At 55.9% G+C, this 13,443-nt stretch overlaps 2 protein-coding genes across 9 annotated transcripts in view; one reads left to right on the top strand and one right to left on the bottom strand.

The window, feature by feature from the left end:
* Nucleotides 1-2,669: 2,669 nt before the first annotated feature.
* NCDN (neurochondrin) lies at nucleotides 2,670-11,452 on the bottom strand. Of its 3 annotated transcripts, XM_003989849.6 has the most exons (8): nucleotides 11,325-11,452; nucleotides 10,984-11,051; nucleotides 9,959-10,099; nucleotides 7,894-8,862; nucleotides 6,854-7,095; nucleotides 6,052-6,276; nucleotides 5,523-5,665; nucleotides 2,670-4,204 (listed from the first exon to the last, which is right to left on the bottom strand). In XM_003989849.6, exons 2-8 carry the CDS (start codon nucleotides 11,014-11,016, stop codon nucleotides 3,768-3,770), a joined length of 2,190 nt encoding a protein of 729 aa, XP_003989898.1. In that variant the 5' UTR covers nucleotides 11,017-11,051; nucleotides 11,325-11,452; the 3' UTR covers nucleotides 2,670-3,767. The 3 variants fall into 3 exon arrangements, with proteins under 3 accessions (XP_003989898.1, XP_011283039.1, XP_023114234.1); XM_011284737.4 differs by lacking the exon at nucleotides 10,984-11,051 and having other exon boundaries at nucleotides 11,325-11,438; XM_023258466.2 differs by lacking the exons at nucleotides 10,984-11,051; nucleotides 11,325-11,452 and adding an exon at nucleotides 10,835-10,916.
* Nucleotides 11,453-11,534: 82 nt separating this feature from the next.
* The window catches only part of KIAA0319L (KIAA0319 like), a 98,428-nt gene continuing 96,519 nt past the window's right edge, over nucleotides 11,535-13,443 (top strand). Inside the window, exon 1 of one of the 6 annotated variants that reach the window (XM_045035530.1) lies at nucleotides 11,535-11,655. The gene's annotated coding sequence lies outside the window, so the exon portion shown is untranslated. Of the gene's footprint in view, nucleotides 11,656-11,750; nucleotides 11,998-13,443 lie in introns of those variants that run through there. The other 5 variants (XM_045035532.1, XM_006934561.5, XM_045035531.1 and 2 more) reach the window with 5 other exon arrangements.

The raw sequence follows: 13,443 nt of genomic DNA, 5'->3' as shown, positions 1-13,443 counted from the left end.
ATGGCAGGTGCTCGGTGAATGCTTATTAAATAAATGGTGAGTGGATGAGTTTATCAATTCCTCAGCTGGTTGAGGGATCTTTTTAGGAAGCCTCCGTGACCCTCAGTAGCTAGACATAGAAACCAGGTACAATCTGAGGAGATCATCTGACAAATGATTTTGCTTTATGGCTACTGGGGAGACAGATGTTCATGATCTGCTACAAGCTACCAGGTTTTGTGACTGTAGACTCTGTCACTCTTCTCTTTCTGGGCTAAGGGACTCCTTGCTTGCTGAGTCATGGAGGAGGGCATTGCTGTTTGCCCACTCTCTGGGACAGATGTGCATATGTGGAGGCCTGGGATGTGCACAGGGGTACATATGCAGACTCTCCTGGGCACATGGGGACACACAACATAAATAGAGACACTCTTGGGGAACAATCCTACGCATGGAACACAGGACATGTATTGACACATAGGTGCTCATATCACAGGCTCCCATTTGGCATACTTGGCATATTGCTCTTCTCCCAGGCTCAAATATTTCCCTCTCATTTCAGAAAGAGAGCTTGCATTTGGATTTGATGTTAAGAAAAAACTCAGGCCTGTCTCCTTTATTGATTGACACAGCCACCTTACTCCCAGCCTTTGGCAATCTCTCCTGCCCCCTGGGTCTGGCTGGTTGTTGGCAGAGCGGGGAAAATCTGGCACAAGGAGATGCTGAGGCGCCACCTGGTGGTTATATCTCACAACTGCAGCTCAGGTCCCCTTTTCTCCCTCGAAGCTGAATTGCCAAGAGAGAGCTTGGTCTTAAATTAGCCTAGCACCTTCCCCATTCAGGAGCCCAGAACTCTCTGACCATTCCTCACTAAAGTACAGAGCCCAGTCTTTCTGGTGTTATAAGCCTTTCTGCAGGGTTTCACTCCACCTCAGGAGGGCAAGTACTTTGAGAGCAGGGACCCTAGGTGGTTGCCACTTGCTTTGGGCCCTTCCCTTCTCAGCCACTCCTATGGGCTTTAAGACTCTACACCCACAACTCCCAAATCTGTCACTCTGCCCAGACCTCTCTGAGCTCCAGACTGCAGAAAGCAACTTCCTCCTGGATATTCCACAAGCAGCACAAACTCACCATTTACCAAAACGAGCTTGTATTTTGCATTAACCTGTTTCCCAGTGTTCCTGGTGCCAGCGAATGGCCCCATTATCCACTCAGTGGCCCAGATCAGGTATCCGGGAGGGCTCTTTATCCCTCCTCACTTCCAGTTAATCACCAAGCCTTATTAACTAACTCCTACCTATATATTTTTCCCATCTTCACGGCCGCTGACTTAGTTCAGACTTAGTACCTCCTCTCTGAGCTCCTTGCCTCAGTTGTCCCCCTTGTGCAGCCAGTCATCTTTAAAAAATGCAAACTGGATCACATTGTCTGCTAAAAAAAAATCTCAGCATGATCCCACCTCTAATCTTCTGAGCATGGCATACCACGACTTGTGAGATCTGGTTTATGCCCATTGGTCCAACCTCATCCCACTTTACACTCTGTGTAGCAGTAATGAGCTACGTGCAATTCCTAAGCTCACATGCCGTTATACCTGCTGTTCTTCTGTTTGTCTATCTGGCAAGCCTCTCCTCACCCCCATGTCTCAGAGCAAATACTTCTTGAGCTTTCCCAGACGTATTCAGCCAGGCTGAGAGGCTCTCATGCTCCAGCCATACTTCATTCAGACCCCTGTATGAGCAGCTGATTATACCTCTAGGGGATGCTGCCTTGTCTGTTTCCTCTCTAGATTTTAAGTTGCTTGAGGGCAGGGTCTGTCTTGTCATACTACCCCCCACCCCACTGCCCCGGGACTTCATGCTAAGAACATGACTTTCAGTACATCTAATAGATAAATGAATGTTCTTCTGTCCATGCATGGCCAACCACAGACAGGCTCATGGGACATACTCAGTGAATGCTTGTTGGCTTACTGGCCTCGGTGGAGACGTCTGCGGTGTGTGGGCTGGGAGCAGGTCTGGCTTCAGGATTAGGGGCTGGGGGCAGGTCTGGCTCCAGGATGAGAGCCTGGGCTCAGGCCTGGTGAAGCAGTGGGGGCTTGACTTCAGTCTTGGGCTGAAGCTCTTAGGCCCCTTGTCTTTCTCACTGGCATAGAACAGAGGTGAACAGCTCGTTGCCTAAAATGTTTTCCTGTACAAAACATTTGGCCTGGAGATGTTGTTGGGGCAGTAATGGTTTCACGGGGGAAAAATGAGCAACATTCAAAAATCAGGATTTTGCATAAAAATTAGGGTTTCTGACTTATCTTTAGAGATTGGAGGATGTGACAGTACTACTTGGAACCCCTCCAGGTCAGCACTTCATTTGTACACAGGAGCACCTAGGCCTGGCCACCATAGCATCTGAATTTGCAATCCTGCTCTGGCAATACAGGGTGTGGACCGAGGGGTCAACGGCCTGCTCAGTCTTGGCTCTGACACCTTACTAGCGCATCACCTTGAGCAAACCACCTACCCATGCCCAGGTTTCTTCACCTGTAAAATCGGAATGATGCCTGTGTCACAGGGTTCTCTGGCAGGCTAAATAACACTTGAAACGTGCTTGGCAGGGTGTGTGTTCAGCAAATGGTAGTTGTGAGCTCCTCGAGTTTGGAAGGGAGAAGGTGCAGGACAGACCACACAGGAACCATCTTGTCACCAATGAACATTTATTGAGTGTCCGCATGTGCACAGCTTTGAACTTGGCGATCACAGAACGCACTGGGGGAAGGAAGGGGGAAATGGAAGCAAGGGATCAGGTTGTGTGTGGGGGGTCCCCCGGGATCATAAGAAAAGTAGTCCCTGCTGGAGTCGCCAGTCGCGTCTCTCTGCAGAGAGGGATCCTAAGCAGGGGTGGGGATTAAAGCCAGGCACCACGATGGTGATGGGGTGCAATCACTAGGGAAACATGCGGATTCTGGAGAAGTGTCCCTCCTGTTCCTGGCTCCAGTCAAGCCAGATGGCACTAGGAGGACAGGGATCAGATGCTCAGGTGTCCAAGCAGGGATAAGGACAGGCAAAATAAATAACCCCCCAACCCCCATCGTCACTCTGCTGCAACATGACACAAAAGCTTAGAGGCCAGGGCCTAAGGACTCCTGGGTCCCCTCAAGGAAGCTCAGGTGGAAGGAGGTTTCCCCACCCACACACCAGGCCTGTCTGCCCCAGGTCTCCCTGGAAGGATGAGGCAGTTCAGACCCTGGGTCACTGAAGTTGATAGGAAGAACTGCGATGTCAATGGCCTGAGTCTGCTCTCTGCCAAGGGGCTAAGGGCAAGGGCCAAATGGCCAATTGGAAGGACGTGGACTGGGAGGCTAGAGGGGGCACCACAGCCTAGGGGAGCCCACGCCCTGGCCGGCAGGGCACATGGGCTGAGGCAGCCAGCTCCTGCCAGCCCTATCCCATCCTGGGGCCTCCCTCCCGTGGGGGAGTCTGACACAGGGCACAATGACACCTAGTGCCCCCCTCCCTGGGGGCTGCTCCAACATTCCCCGGCCTGGCAGCGATAGCTATGTTGATTTTCAAGCCAATCCCTGCCCCCATGGGGGCCCGGGGGGCGGGACGCAGTTCCTTACACTTGAGGGACGGGCACTGTGCCCTTGCCCTCGGAAAAGCCAGAAAGCTGGGATGTTGTGTGTGTGTGTGGGGGGAGTCTAGGGAGGGGGGTCCAGTTTGGGAGCTTCAGGGAAGATGCCTCCTCCCTCCTTCCCTCGCTGCCCGCCCCTGGGTCTGTCCCCAGTGGACACCTGCTCAGGGCTCTGACAGGCACTGCTCCAGGGCAGCCATGCGGTAGTGGCTGGCTGTCTCCTCACCCGCCTGTAGCCTCATGGCCTCCCGGCACAGCCGGTTGGCCCGTGCCAGCTCCACCAGGACGCCCTGATAGGCGGCGACCATCTCGGGCTTGACAGAGTTGGGGCTGACGCTGCCCAGCAGCTGGAGCAGCTCCTGTGGCCAGCGGGAGCGCAGGGCGGCTGGGGCCAGCCAGGGCAGCAGGGGCACACAGCCTGTGAAGGCCTGCATACCCAGGAACCAGAGCTCCTGCAGGTCGGCCCAGACGCCCTCGTAGTCGGGGGACAGGGCCAGCACCGCCTGGTCTGAGCCAGGTGTGGCCCGCGCCACATGGGACTGTGATAGGAAGAGGATGGCAGCTGCGAAGAAACCTCGGGACGCTGGTGTTCCCTGAAGAGCTGGAAGGCAAGCAGGGAGTGGGCCCGTGAACTTGGTGGGCCAGCTGCTTTCCCAGACCCTCACTTTACCCTCCTGTGCGGACACACTCTGGGAGCCGAAGCAGAGCCTAGAACCAGCCTGCCTGGGCTCAAACCCTACCTTCAACTTCACTTGAAGTTGGGTGACCTTGGGTAATCCACTTTTCTGGGTCTCGTTTCCTTACTTGTAAAACGGGGCCAATAGTGCTAATCTTAGAAATCGGTTGTGAGAATTAAATGTGATAATCTTGGTACACTCAACCTCATGGTCAGCCCTTTTTGCAGTGGGACGGGAGCAGGATGGGAGCTGCTGCCGGGCCTAGAGACCTACAGGCGAAGGCGGTCTCAACAATTTGATTCTTGGGCCAGAAGGGGGCGCCAGAGCGGGGGCAGGGGGACCAGGAGCTGGTGATGGGGCTTGGCTTACCTGCCAGGCAGGGGCTCACCCCTGTACTGCGGACCCTCTCAGGGAGGCTGTTAGTCCAGCCTGGTGGCATCTGTGGGTTAACAGCACTGGGGCTCTACTCAGGCTGAGGTGATGCAGCCTGGGACTGAGGGAGCATGGGGTTAGAGCACAGGGGTGGCTCCTGGATCACTAGGACATGCTCCCTTCCCATTGCCGGAGGACCCTACTGGGATCCCTGCACAGGGAACACATAGGCAGCTGAGGGTACAGGCTCATTACACACTGTTCCCGGGCATCTGCTCAGCTCCTCCAACCTGACAGATGGGGCACAGGGAACAGGCGGGGACAGAGGGACCCAAGCAGACACCCACGGCCAAAGTGGAAGACACAAAGGGCTGGCAGGGGCTCGAGGGGACGTCCCTCCTCCTTCACACAGCCAGAGTGAGGCAGGGTTGCGGAGAAGGTATGTGCAGAGGGGGCACCAAAGCACTGAAGCCTGTCACGAGGGAGGTGAGGTGTTAAGCAGAGAAAAACCTCAATGGGGAGGAAGAAGGTTCCTGACTCAAGCCCTGGGTGGGGGCGGCTCCACCTTGAAAACACTGGATTCAGACTCGGGCTGCTGGGAATTTCAGGTGCCTATGCCTGTGCCTCTGAGCAGGCCTGTACTTACACCCACCAGACCTTGCCTTAAAAGTCTTCAGAAGGAAAAGAATGCTATCATTTGGGGAAGAAGGGTGGGGTAGGGTGGGGGATGGAGACACACTTCACAGATTTCCTCTCAGTTGGAAAATTCTATAAAACCATTTCCTGAAAATGAGGACTTATGCCCAGAATATAACAGGTCCACCCAGATCTTTTGTCTGTATCCATTAGGACTGGGTCCCCGGAGCTTACCTGGAGAGGTACTGAGGAGCCGGGCCATGAGAAGGCCCAGGGTGGCCACATTGGCAGCCAGAAGCAGCCTCCCTTGCTGCTGCACTAGTGAGGGCAGCGACGTCATCAGGGTGTTCATAAGAGATGTGAAGCAGGCGTCTCGCCTGGGAGAAAGGGTGGGGGGTGGAGATGGGAGAAGGGGTTATTTGAGCTAGACCAAGGCCTGGGAAAACCTGGGATTCTGGGCTCCCAGCTTCACCAGGCAGGGTTTGGCAAGAAATGAGACAGCAGGGTTAAGAGTTAACTTTGGGCCCATTCGTGGCATCTGGGGAACAGAGACTGGGTTATAGCTGGAGCAGGCAGACAGGCCCAGAGGAGTTCTAGACATGCCAAAACCTCGTGTGGGGTGGCTCTGTCTATTCTGAGAGCCTGTCACTCTAACACTAACAGGAACCCATGGGCACAGGGAAGCAAAGTAGGAGACGGAGATCTGAGGCAAGTCTGAGCAGCCCCCACCCCTTGCTTCCTCCAACCTCCTTCCCGGCCTCACTTGATCAGCCCTGGTGCGGTGACCACAAGGTTGAGGAAGATATGACAGCAGGTCTGCAGGCCGATCTCCACACTGTCAGGCAGCACTGAGGTGTCATGGCCTGGGGATGTGAGTTCCCACTGCTGCAAGAAATACTTGCACAGAAGTGAGGGGGCTCCCTCCTTGATCAGGATCTCCCGGGGCCCATCTTCAACGGTCAGGTGGCACCAGCCGGGCAGAAGGAGCCTGGGGGGTGGAAGGAACAGGTGTGTAAGGGGTGGGGAGAGATGAAGGCACAAGGATTCCCTTTCTTGGGGCATCCCACCTAAGAGAAATGAAAGCAGGGGGAAAGGACACATCCTTCCTTGTAGGTCCCACAGGAAAAGCACATGCTTTGGTGCTGCACAGGCCTAGGCTTGAACTTGGGCTCTGCCACATGGTGTATGTGCGGGCAAGTTACTTTAACCCTGAGTCTCAGTTTGCTCATCCTGAAGATGTGGATGAGACTTATGTCATAGATTTGCTGTGTGAACTAAATGAGACTGTTTTGGTAAAGGGTAGAGCAAAGTGCTTGGTGTGTCGTAGATGCTCAATAAGCATGAGTTCTCTCTTTACAGAGAAATCTGGGGTTGGCAAAGAAGACTTGGCTGACCAGGAGTCCTGTGTGAACAAGCCCCCCAAAACAAACAGAAATAATCCTAAAGGAAATCTCATGCCCCAATCAGGAAGCCCAGCACAGACCAGTTTGGGGGTGAGGAAGTGTCCCTCTGTTATGCTTTTCTTTAGAACAGTCTGGCTGGACAGACTCTAACTACAAACTCACCGGAGAGCATCCCCTGGCCAGGTGGGCCCTGGGGTGGTGGGGGAGATGGCCAGGGTGGCCACCTGCTGGGAGAGGTCATTCGCCTCCTCGGCCTCCTCGTAGAGGGTCTTGGCATAGCGCACAAGGAAGGGCAGCAGCTGGCAGACCTCCTTGCGCAGGGATGAGGTCTCCTCGGCCAGCCAGGCCCCCAGGATCCGCACCGAAGCAAACACAAAGGGCTCCTTCTGCTTCTCTGGCCCCACCTGTTGCCATGGGACCCCTGTGAGATGGAGTAGGACCAGAGACCCTCCCCGGCCGGGACAGCATGCCAGCCAGCCTAGGAATAACACAACTAGAAGGGAATTCTGGCCTGTGAGCCCTTCAAAGGCAGGCCCTGTGTACCCAGCACCTAACACATGGGAAGGATGCGCTCAACAGGGGCCTGGCACAGAGCAGGCCCTCAGGGCATGTCTGCCGAGCGAATTGGACTTTGGACAACATGTCCCCACACTCACTGCATCCCCTTTCCCCCCACCTCTGAAGTATCACAAGGCTCGAAGGAAACTCACAGGTCCAAAGCTAACTAAACACTCCCTCTACGGCAGCTGTGACCTGGGAGGAGTTAGCTGAATCTCTCCAGAGGCCAGGAACCAGGCAGCCCCGCTCCTTTGCCCAGCTCCGTGCCAAGTTTGTATGTGCAGGTGTATGGAACAATGCAAGAGGCTGAGCAGAACAGACTGCTTCGATTTGGAGTGTGTGTGTACTGGGGGGAGGGTTGTGAGTGGGAAGTCACTGTGTTGTGTGCGTGTGTGTGTGTGTGTGTGTGTGTGTACTGTGATGTGAGTGCACATATGGTGTGTGGTATGGTGCTTGTGTGGAGGCTCAGGGAGGGAGGGAGAGGGAGGCTCGGCCACTCTACTCCCGGGAGTGCTGCAGGATCAGCCCTCAGAGTGGGCATCTTGCGCTCTTCCTATTACACTGAGGTGCAATTCACTTCCCCCTTTGCCTGGCCTTCTGGCTCTCCCCACACCAGACTCCCTCCGTGGGCCGCTATACCTCACCTGCTGCAGATAGTGGATGACAGCCCCGATGGCCTCCTTCATGATGCTCACGAGCTGCACCTTCTGTGGCTCCTTGAGCAGTGACTGCTCACAGCGGGTGCATTCCTGGATCCCCAACTCCATGAGGGCGTAGCAGGCGGTCACCACATCCTCTTTTACTTCTGTGCCTGTCTCCTCCAGTGCCAGCCGTACCTCCACACATGCCAGATTCACCAGCAGGGCCAGGAACTTGCTCCCGGAGCTGCCCGCTGGGATCCAGTCGGAGCCGCAGGCGTGCGCCAGGCGGGCTGCCAGCTTTAGTGCAGGGTTGCGCTGCCAGGAGCTCAGCTTGCTGCCCAGGATGCGTGCCAGCCCGGCCTGCAGATCCCGGAGGCATTCAGAGGGCACGGTTGTTGGGGGCAGAAAGAGGGGCAGCAGCTGGCAGAGCTCAAACTTGCTGGCATCCTCAGCTTTCTGGAAATCTTCACTGAGGCCCCGCAACACGGCCAGGAGGTCGGGCTCCGCCTCCTTCCAGCACTGGGTCTCAGCAGCAGCCAGCAGCCCCACTAGGAGTGCCAGGGCCTGGTCAAAGCCATAGCCATGCCCCAGGTATGCCTGACACAGGGCAGACACGGTGCCACCAGCAATGAGGTGCCGGGGGCCACGGGGTGTGCCTGCCACAGCTGTCAGGCACTGGTAGGTGTCGTCAATCATGGAACGGCGAGCAGCATCATCCGGGTCCCCCCGGGCAGTGAGGAAGGTGCTAAGGATGGGGATCTTGTTCAGGACCTGGGGATGGGAGGCCAGTTCAGGGTCACTGCAGAAGCAGGCCAGCAGGGCCACACCCAGGGCTCGGAGAACATGGTCGGGGCAGCCATCTGGTGCCTCCTTGGTGGTCAGGAGACGATTGGGGAAGGTGAAGCCTACGGCATCGAAGATCCGCCGCCGAGTTTTGGCATCGATGTCACCTGCTTTGACTGCCTTGGTCACCTAAGGGGGGGGGGGGTATGTGCTATCAGCAGGATGAAAGGAAGACTGCCCCCTGCACCCTTGGGCGCTGACCATTACCAGGATGTGGTTATGGAAGATGATTCTCTCTGGGGTCAGGAAGCCTCCAGAGGTCATTTTGTCCAGCTCCTTCCCTCCCCACCCGGGGAGACAGATGGTTGTGACCTCTGAGATCCCTCATTTATGATTACGTATACAGAAGGGAGGTCCAATCCTCAACTACTCGTTCTGCCATTTCATCACTCAGTCATTCGGGAAGTTCTTTCTGATGTCTAATCTAGAAGCTGGCAACCTGATTTGGGCTTAGAGCTCAGTTTAAAATCCCCCAAGGATTTAGGGTCTCGCCCTAATTGCTCTCACCCCCCTCCCCAGAGAAGCCTCTGATCCATTCCCGCCACCTTCTCAGGGGAAATGGCTCCTGTGTCTCGCCACTCTGCCTGTCAAAACATTTCCCCTTACATTTCACCTCAACACCTCCTCTGCTGCAGTGTGAGCCCTTGACTCTGGAGCCTTCTCCCTGTTGCCATGGCAAACAAGCAGAGACTGTACTCCCTCCTCCCTTCACCCCCCACACATCAACCCCCCCTTCCCAGCACTGCAGCTCTTGCTCTGCTGGCCCCAGCCTGGTTCTTCCAACAGGGCTAAGCCCCAAACCAGCTCCTTCACCCTCAACCTACCTACTGCCATCCTGGCCATCCCCTGGGACCCCTTCCCAGTTACTTCTAGTTCTGCTACTCTCTCCACCCCCAGAGCAATCATCCCCAGCCCTCAAGTACTCTGCACTAGTTACTACCTGCTGCTGTCACCCTATGAGTCAGCTCCCATCTGCTCCGGGACGCCCCAAAGAGCAGACCCAGGCAGCCTCCTCCAAGGCTTCTAAGGCCCTACGCCTTATTCACCCCCATTCTCCCCTTTGCTCCCACACTTAGGGGAGCAATGAAGAGTCCAAAGGCAGGCATCTTGGTGCCTCTGGGAATGCCAGGACCACCTATATATCCTCTGGGACTTTTTGACCCCATTCCTAGGGGACCCAACCACCCAGCCCTTCCCACCTCCCAATTTTCAGTCAGGTCCTTACTAGCAGCAGGGCTGCAAACTGCTCACTGTCATTCTTGGCCTCACGGAGGGCTCCCAGGTAGCGCTCCAGGGTGGGGTTTCGGCTCTCTGCCTGGTTCAGAGCTGGCTCACAATCCGAGGCCATGATGCCCGCCTTGCCCAACTGTGAACACAAGAGGGACTGAGCATCCCTCTGCAGAGGAGGGGTGGGGGTGGGAGTGGAGGATGGAGGGAGGGATTAGCACAGAGGGAGGGGAGGATCAGGAGGGATGGGTTCCTCAAGACTGACCTCCCTTGTGGGAGCCCCTTAAAGGCGCTGGACCCTCAAGTCCTTAGGAATGAAGAAGGGACCCTGGCCAAGGTCACCTCCGGAAAGCGGGAAAGAAGGACCATGCATCCCGCTGCTCAGCTGGACAGCTCTCCTTACCAATCTCCCAGGAGTGGGAGGGGGGCTGGCCCCACTGCTCAGCTGCCCCCTGGCACCAGAGGCCTGGTTTTATCTCCTTCCACCCAGGCACACCAGGAGGGAGTGGTGAGGACAGACAGGAAGGAATGGAGACATACATGGGTGAAGTTCGATTATCCGGACTCAGGCTGATATGAGGGAAAAGGGCATCCTAGGTTCCCTTTCCCCTCCCTTCTCCAGAACAGGCAGGAGACAAGCTTCAGCACAAGTGAGGATGCAGGGTACTGACCAGGGAATGCTTGGAGGCCCCTTTGCGGACCCCACCCCTCCAGCCAGGGCTCTCAAACGCCCCCGCAGGCTCCTTGCCTCCTCTCCTTTCCCTCCCTCGGGCAGAAGCTGCAGCAGCAGCAGCAGCAGCAGCAGCAGCAGCAGCAGCAGCAGCAGCAGAATTAACCCTTTGCATTCCCTCTCCTCGCCCTCCCCGCTCGCTACCAGTCAGTGGATGCCGGCAGGGGCTGGAGAAGCAAGAAGGGGTCCGGGGTAGCTCCCAGGACAACGGAGAATCCAAAAGCCGGATAATCGAAGCGGGGCTGCTGAGATGGGGAGATGAGAAGGGGAAGAGGGTTCCTGGCGGTCACCACCTGTCCCGCCGCAGCCAGGTCACAACACGACATTGATGAAGTCACGACAGGGCGGCGATGAGATCACACTTCACGATGGCGCGGTGATGTCACGGAGAGATCACGGCAAAATCACGACATGGACAGCCCCCAAAGATGACAGGGCAAATTAAAAAAAAAATATATAGCTATATATTGAAAAGGGCTGTGACAAAATGGAGTCTCGACAGGGCACGATGATGTCGCGATATGGCGCGATGGAGTCGCGATAGGGTCCCCGGGGTGTGTCGGCATCGATCAGCGCCGGCTCGGCGAGGCCCTGGTTGGGATGCAGGGGAGGGCCTGAAGGGGGCTGAGCTCACCAGGCTGCGGCCCCGAGCGGCGAAATCTTCTCCGAGCGCGATGCTCCTGGAGCCTGGGGCCGCTGCTCACGCCGCTTTGCCCACTCCCGGCTCCAGGCGGCTGCAGCTCCACCCCCACCCCCGCAGAGCTCTCGGCCAATCCGCGGCGGCTTCACTCCGGGCTCTGGCCAATGGCACACCTGGGCGCTAAGCCGTAGGGGGTGCCACCGTTGCCGCCATCTTGCTTATGGGTATTGCCCGAGTCTGGGGCCTGGGGCTCGCGCAGGGCAAGCGAAGGAGCAGACTGCGGAGAGCAGGAGGCGACAGCCTGGCGGCCCAGGCTCCTTCGCTCGTGCGTAGTTCGGTCCCTCAGCACTGCCTCACCTCCCCCTCTGGCTCGCGGCTGGAACTGAGCTTCCGGGGGTGGGGGTGGGGGCAGGAGGGCTGGTTAGCAAGAAGAGTGTGTTTCCGGGTTGAGCCCAGGGAGGTGGGAGGAGGCGGCGTTTCCGGCCGCCGTCGCTGTCCTGGGAGGCTGAGGCGAGAGGGAGCTGTCCGGGTGGGGAGCCCACACTACCTTCTTCTTCTTCCTCCTCCTCCGGGTGAGGGGAGCGAAGGTTGGGGCCCCGACCCCATGGACCGGGAGGAGGCGGAGGCCGCCGAGAGCCGGGGCCCCGCTGTGTGGCCCTGAGCCCCGGTAGGTGGCCGGGGGCGGCTGGCTGCCAGGCCGAGGACCTCGAGCTCAGGGGAGGGGCAAGCGGGACGGGCTATTTCTGAGGGTGCGCTGGCCTGGTGTTGGGACCCGGAGGTGGCGCTCCTGGCCCGGCTAGGGCAGCCAGCTTCTTCTGGCTTTGTAGGTGCGGGGCTCGAGTCCCAGACCCTGCTTCTTTCAGGCCCACGCCTGGTCATGCAGCATCCTCCATCCCCTGACAGACCGGGCTCGGGGCGCTGCTATCCTTCTTCCCTCGACTTCTGCAGCCTCGTCTTTAGCTGCTGTCTCTGGTGTTCGGTCTCCCCACCAAGATAGAAAGTTGATGCAGAACAAGGGGGGCGGGGTTGAGCACGACGTGTAAATTATCATGCGAAACCTGCCTTATTCCGGACTTTAGAAAATTATTCCCCACAGAGGGGTTCTGTGGTGTCTGCGGTGGGCACAAAGGTGAAATGAAGGAAGTCAAAAGAACACCTCAGGCGGTTCCAAAAACGCTTTTCCTTCTCTCACCTCCTGATGCTTGTGCCCAACCGACAATAGATGCAGTTAGTGAAGAGCATTAGCTGAGTCTCCTTGTGCTTTCTTCTGTGATTAACAGACTGGGAGCTAAGAACAAATTGGAAAGACGACCTCCCAGAACAATCTGTTCATTTTTCCAGCTATTTGGAAAACAATGCCTGCAAATATAAGCAAAGTTATTCATGGCAGTCTGTTCTGTAACTTTCCCAAATATCTGAGATTTTTTTTTAAAAGAGCTTTATTCTTGATTACTCATACCAGCTGAATAGGCTGTTTCAGACTTGCTCTGTCGTTGTTCAAACATATCTTATCGCTGTGTACATAAATGGAGTTCCACGTATGTAGCTGACAGACTGAACTATGATACATCCCCCATCAACCTGAAGGATTAAGTAAACATTACCCCCTTCTCTGTCTGAACAGCTGCTGCAACAGAGAGTGCTTTTATTTCGGGTGTACTTGTAACGCCCTAAATGCCAAAACTATTGCAAGCTTTTCTAGATTTTCATTTGTCAAGTATTGTGGGGGTGTGTGTTCTCTCTCTGGGTTTTTACCCTTTGATTCTGTAACAAACCATTTGGATCTTGGTGATTGTGTTGTTCTTGCCAAGGCTTTGACTGGACCCTAGCAGTGATTTGCACCCTTAGGCAGTTGTAGATTTCAGAGGCTTGGCTGGTTGGGAGTTCATTTGAAAAGAGCTCTGCCTCTTATGCATGGTTCGTAAGACATTGCACTTCTGATCAGCTTGCTAATCCAATGGTGTTTGTTACTCCCATTTTCAAAACCTATTCATTTCTTTTATGCTTCTGTCGCCCACCTGTCACGCTATTGATGACAGGTGTTGAGTCACTTTGAATTTAAAATCCTTTTGTGGTAGGCAGAAATGTGTTGGGTAAGATCCATACACACACA

Source organism: Felis catus, chromosome C1 (genome assembly GCF_018350175.1).
Source record: "Felis catus isolate Fca126 chromosome C1, F.catus_Fca126_mat1.0, whole genome shotgun sequence".
Taxonomy (NCBI): Eukaryota; Metazoa; Chordata; class Mammalia; order Carnivora; family Felidae; genus Felis; species Felis catus.
This window is presented reverse-complemented; position numbering and strand designations above follow the sequence as displayed.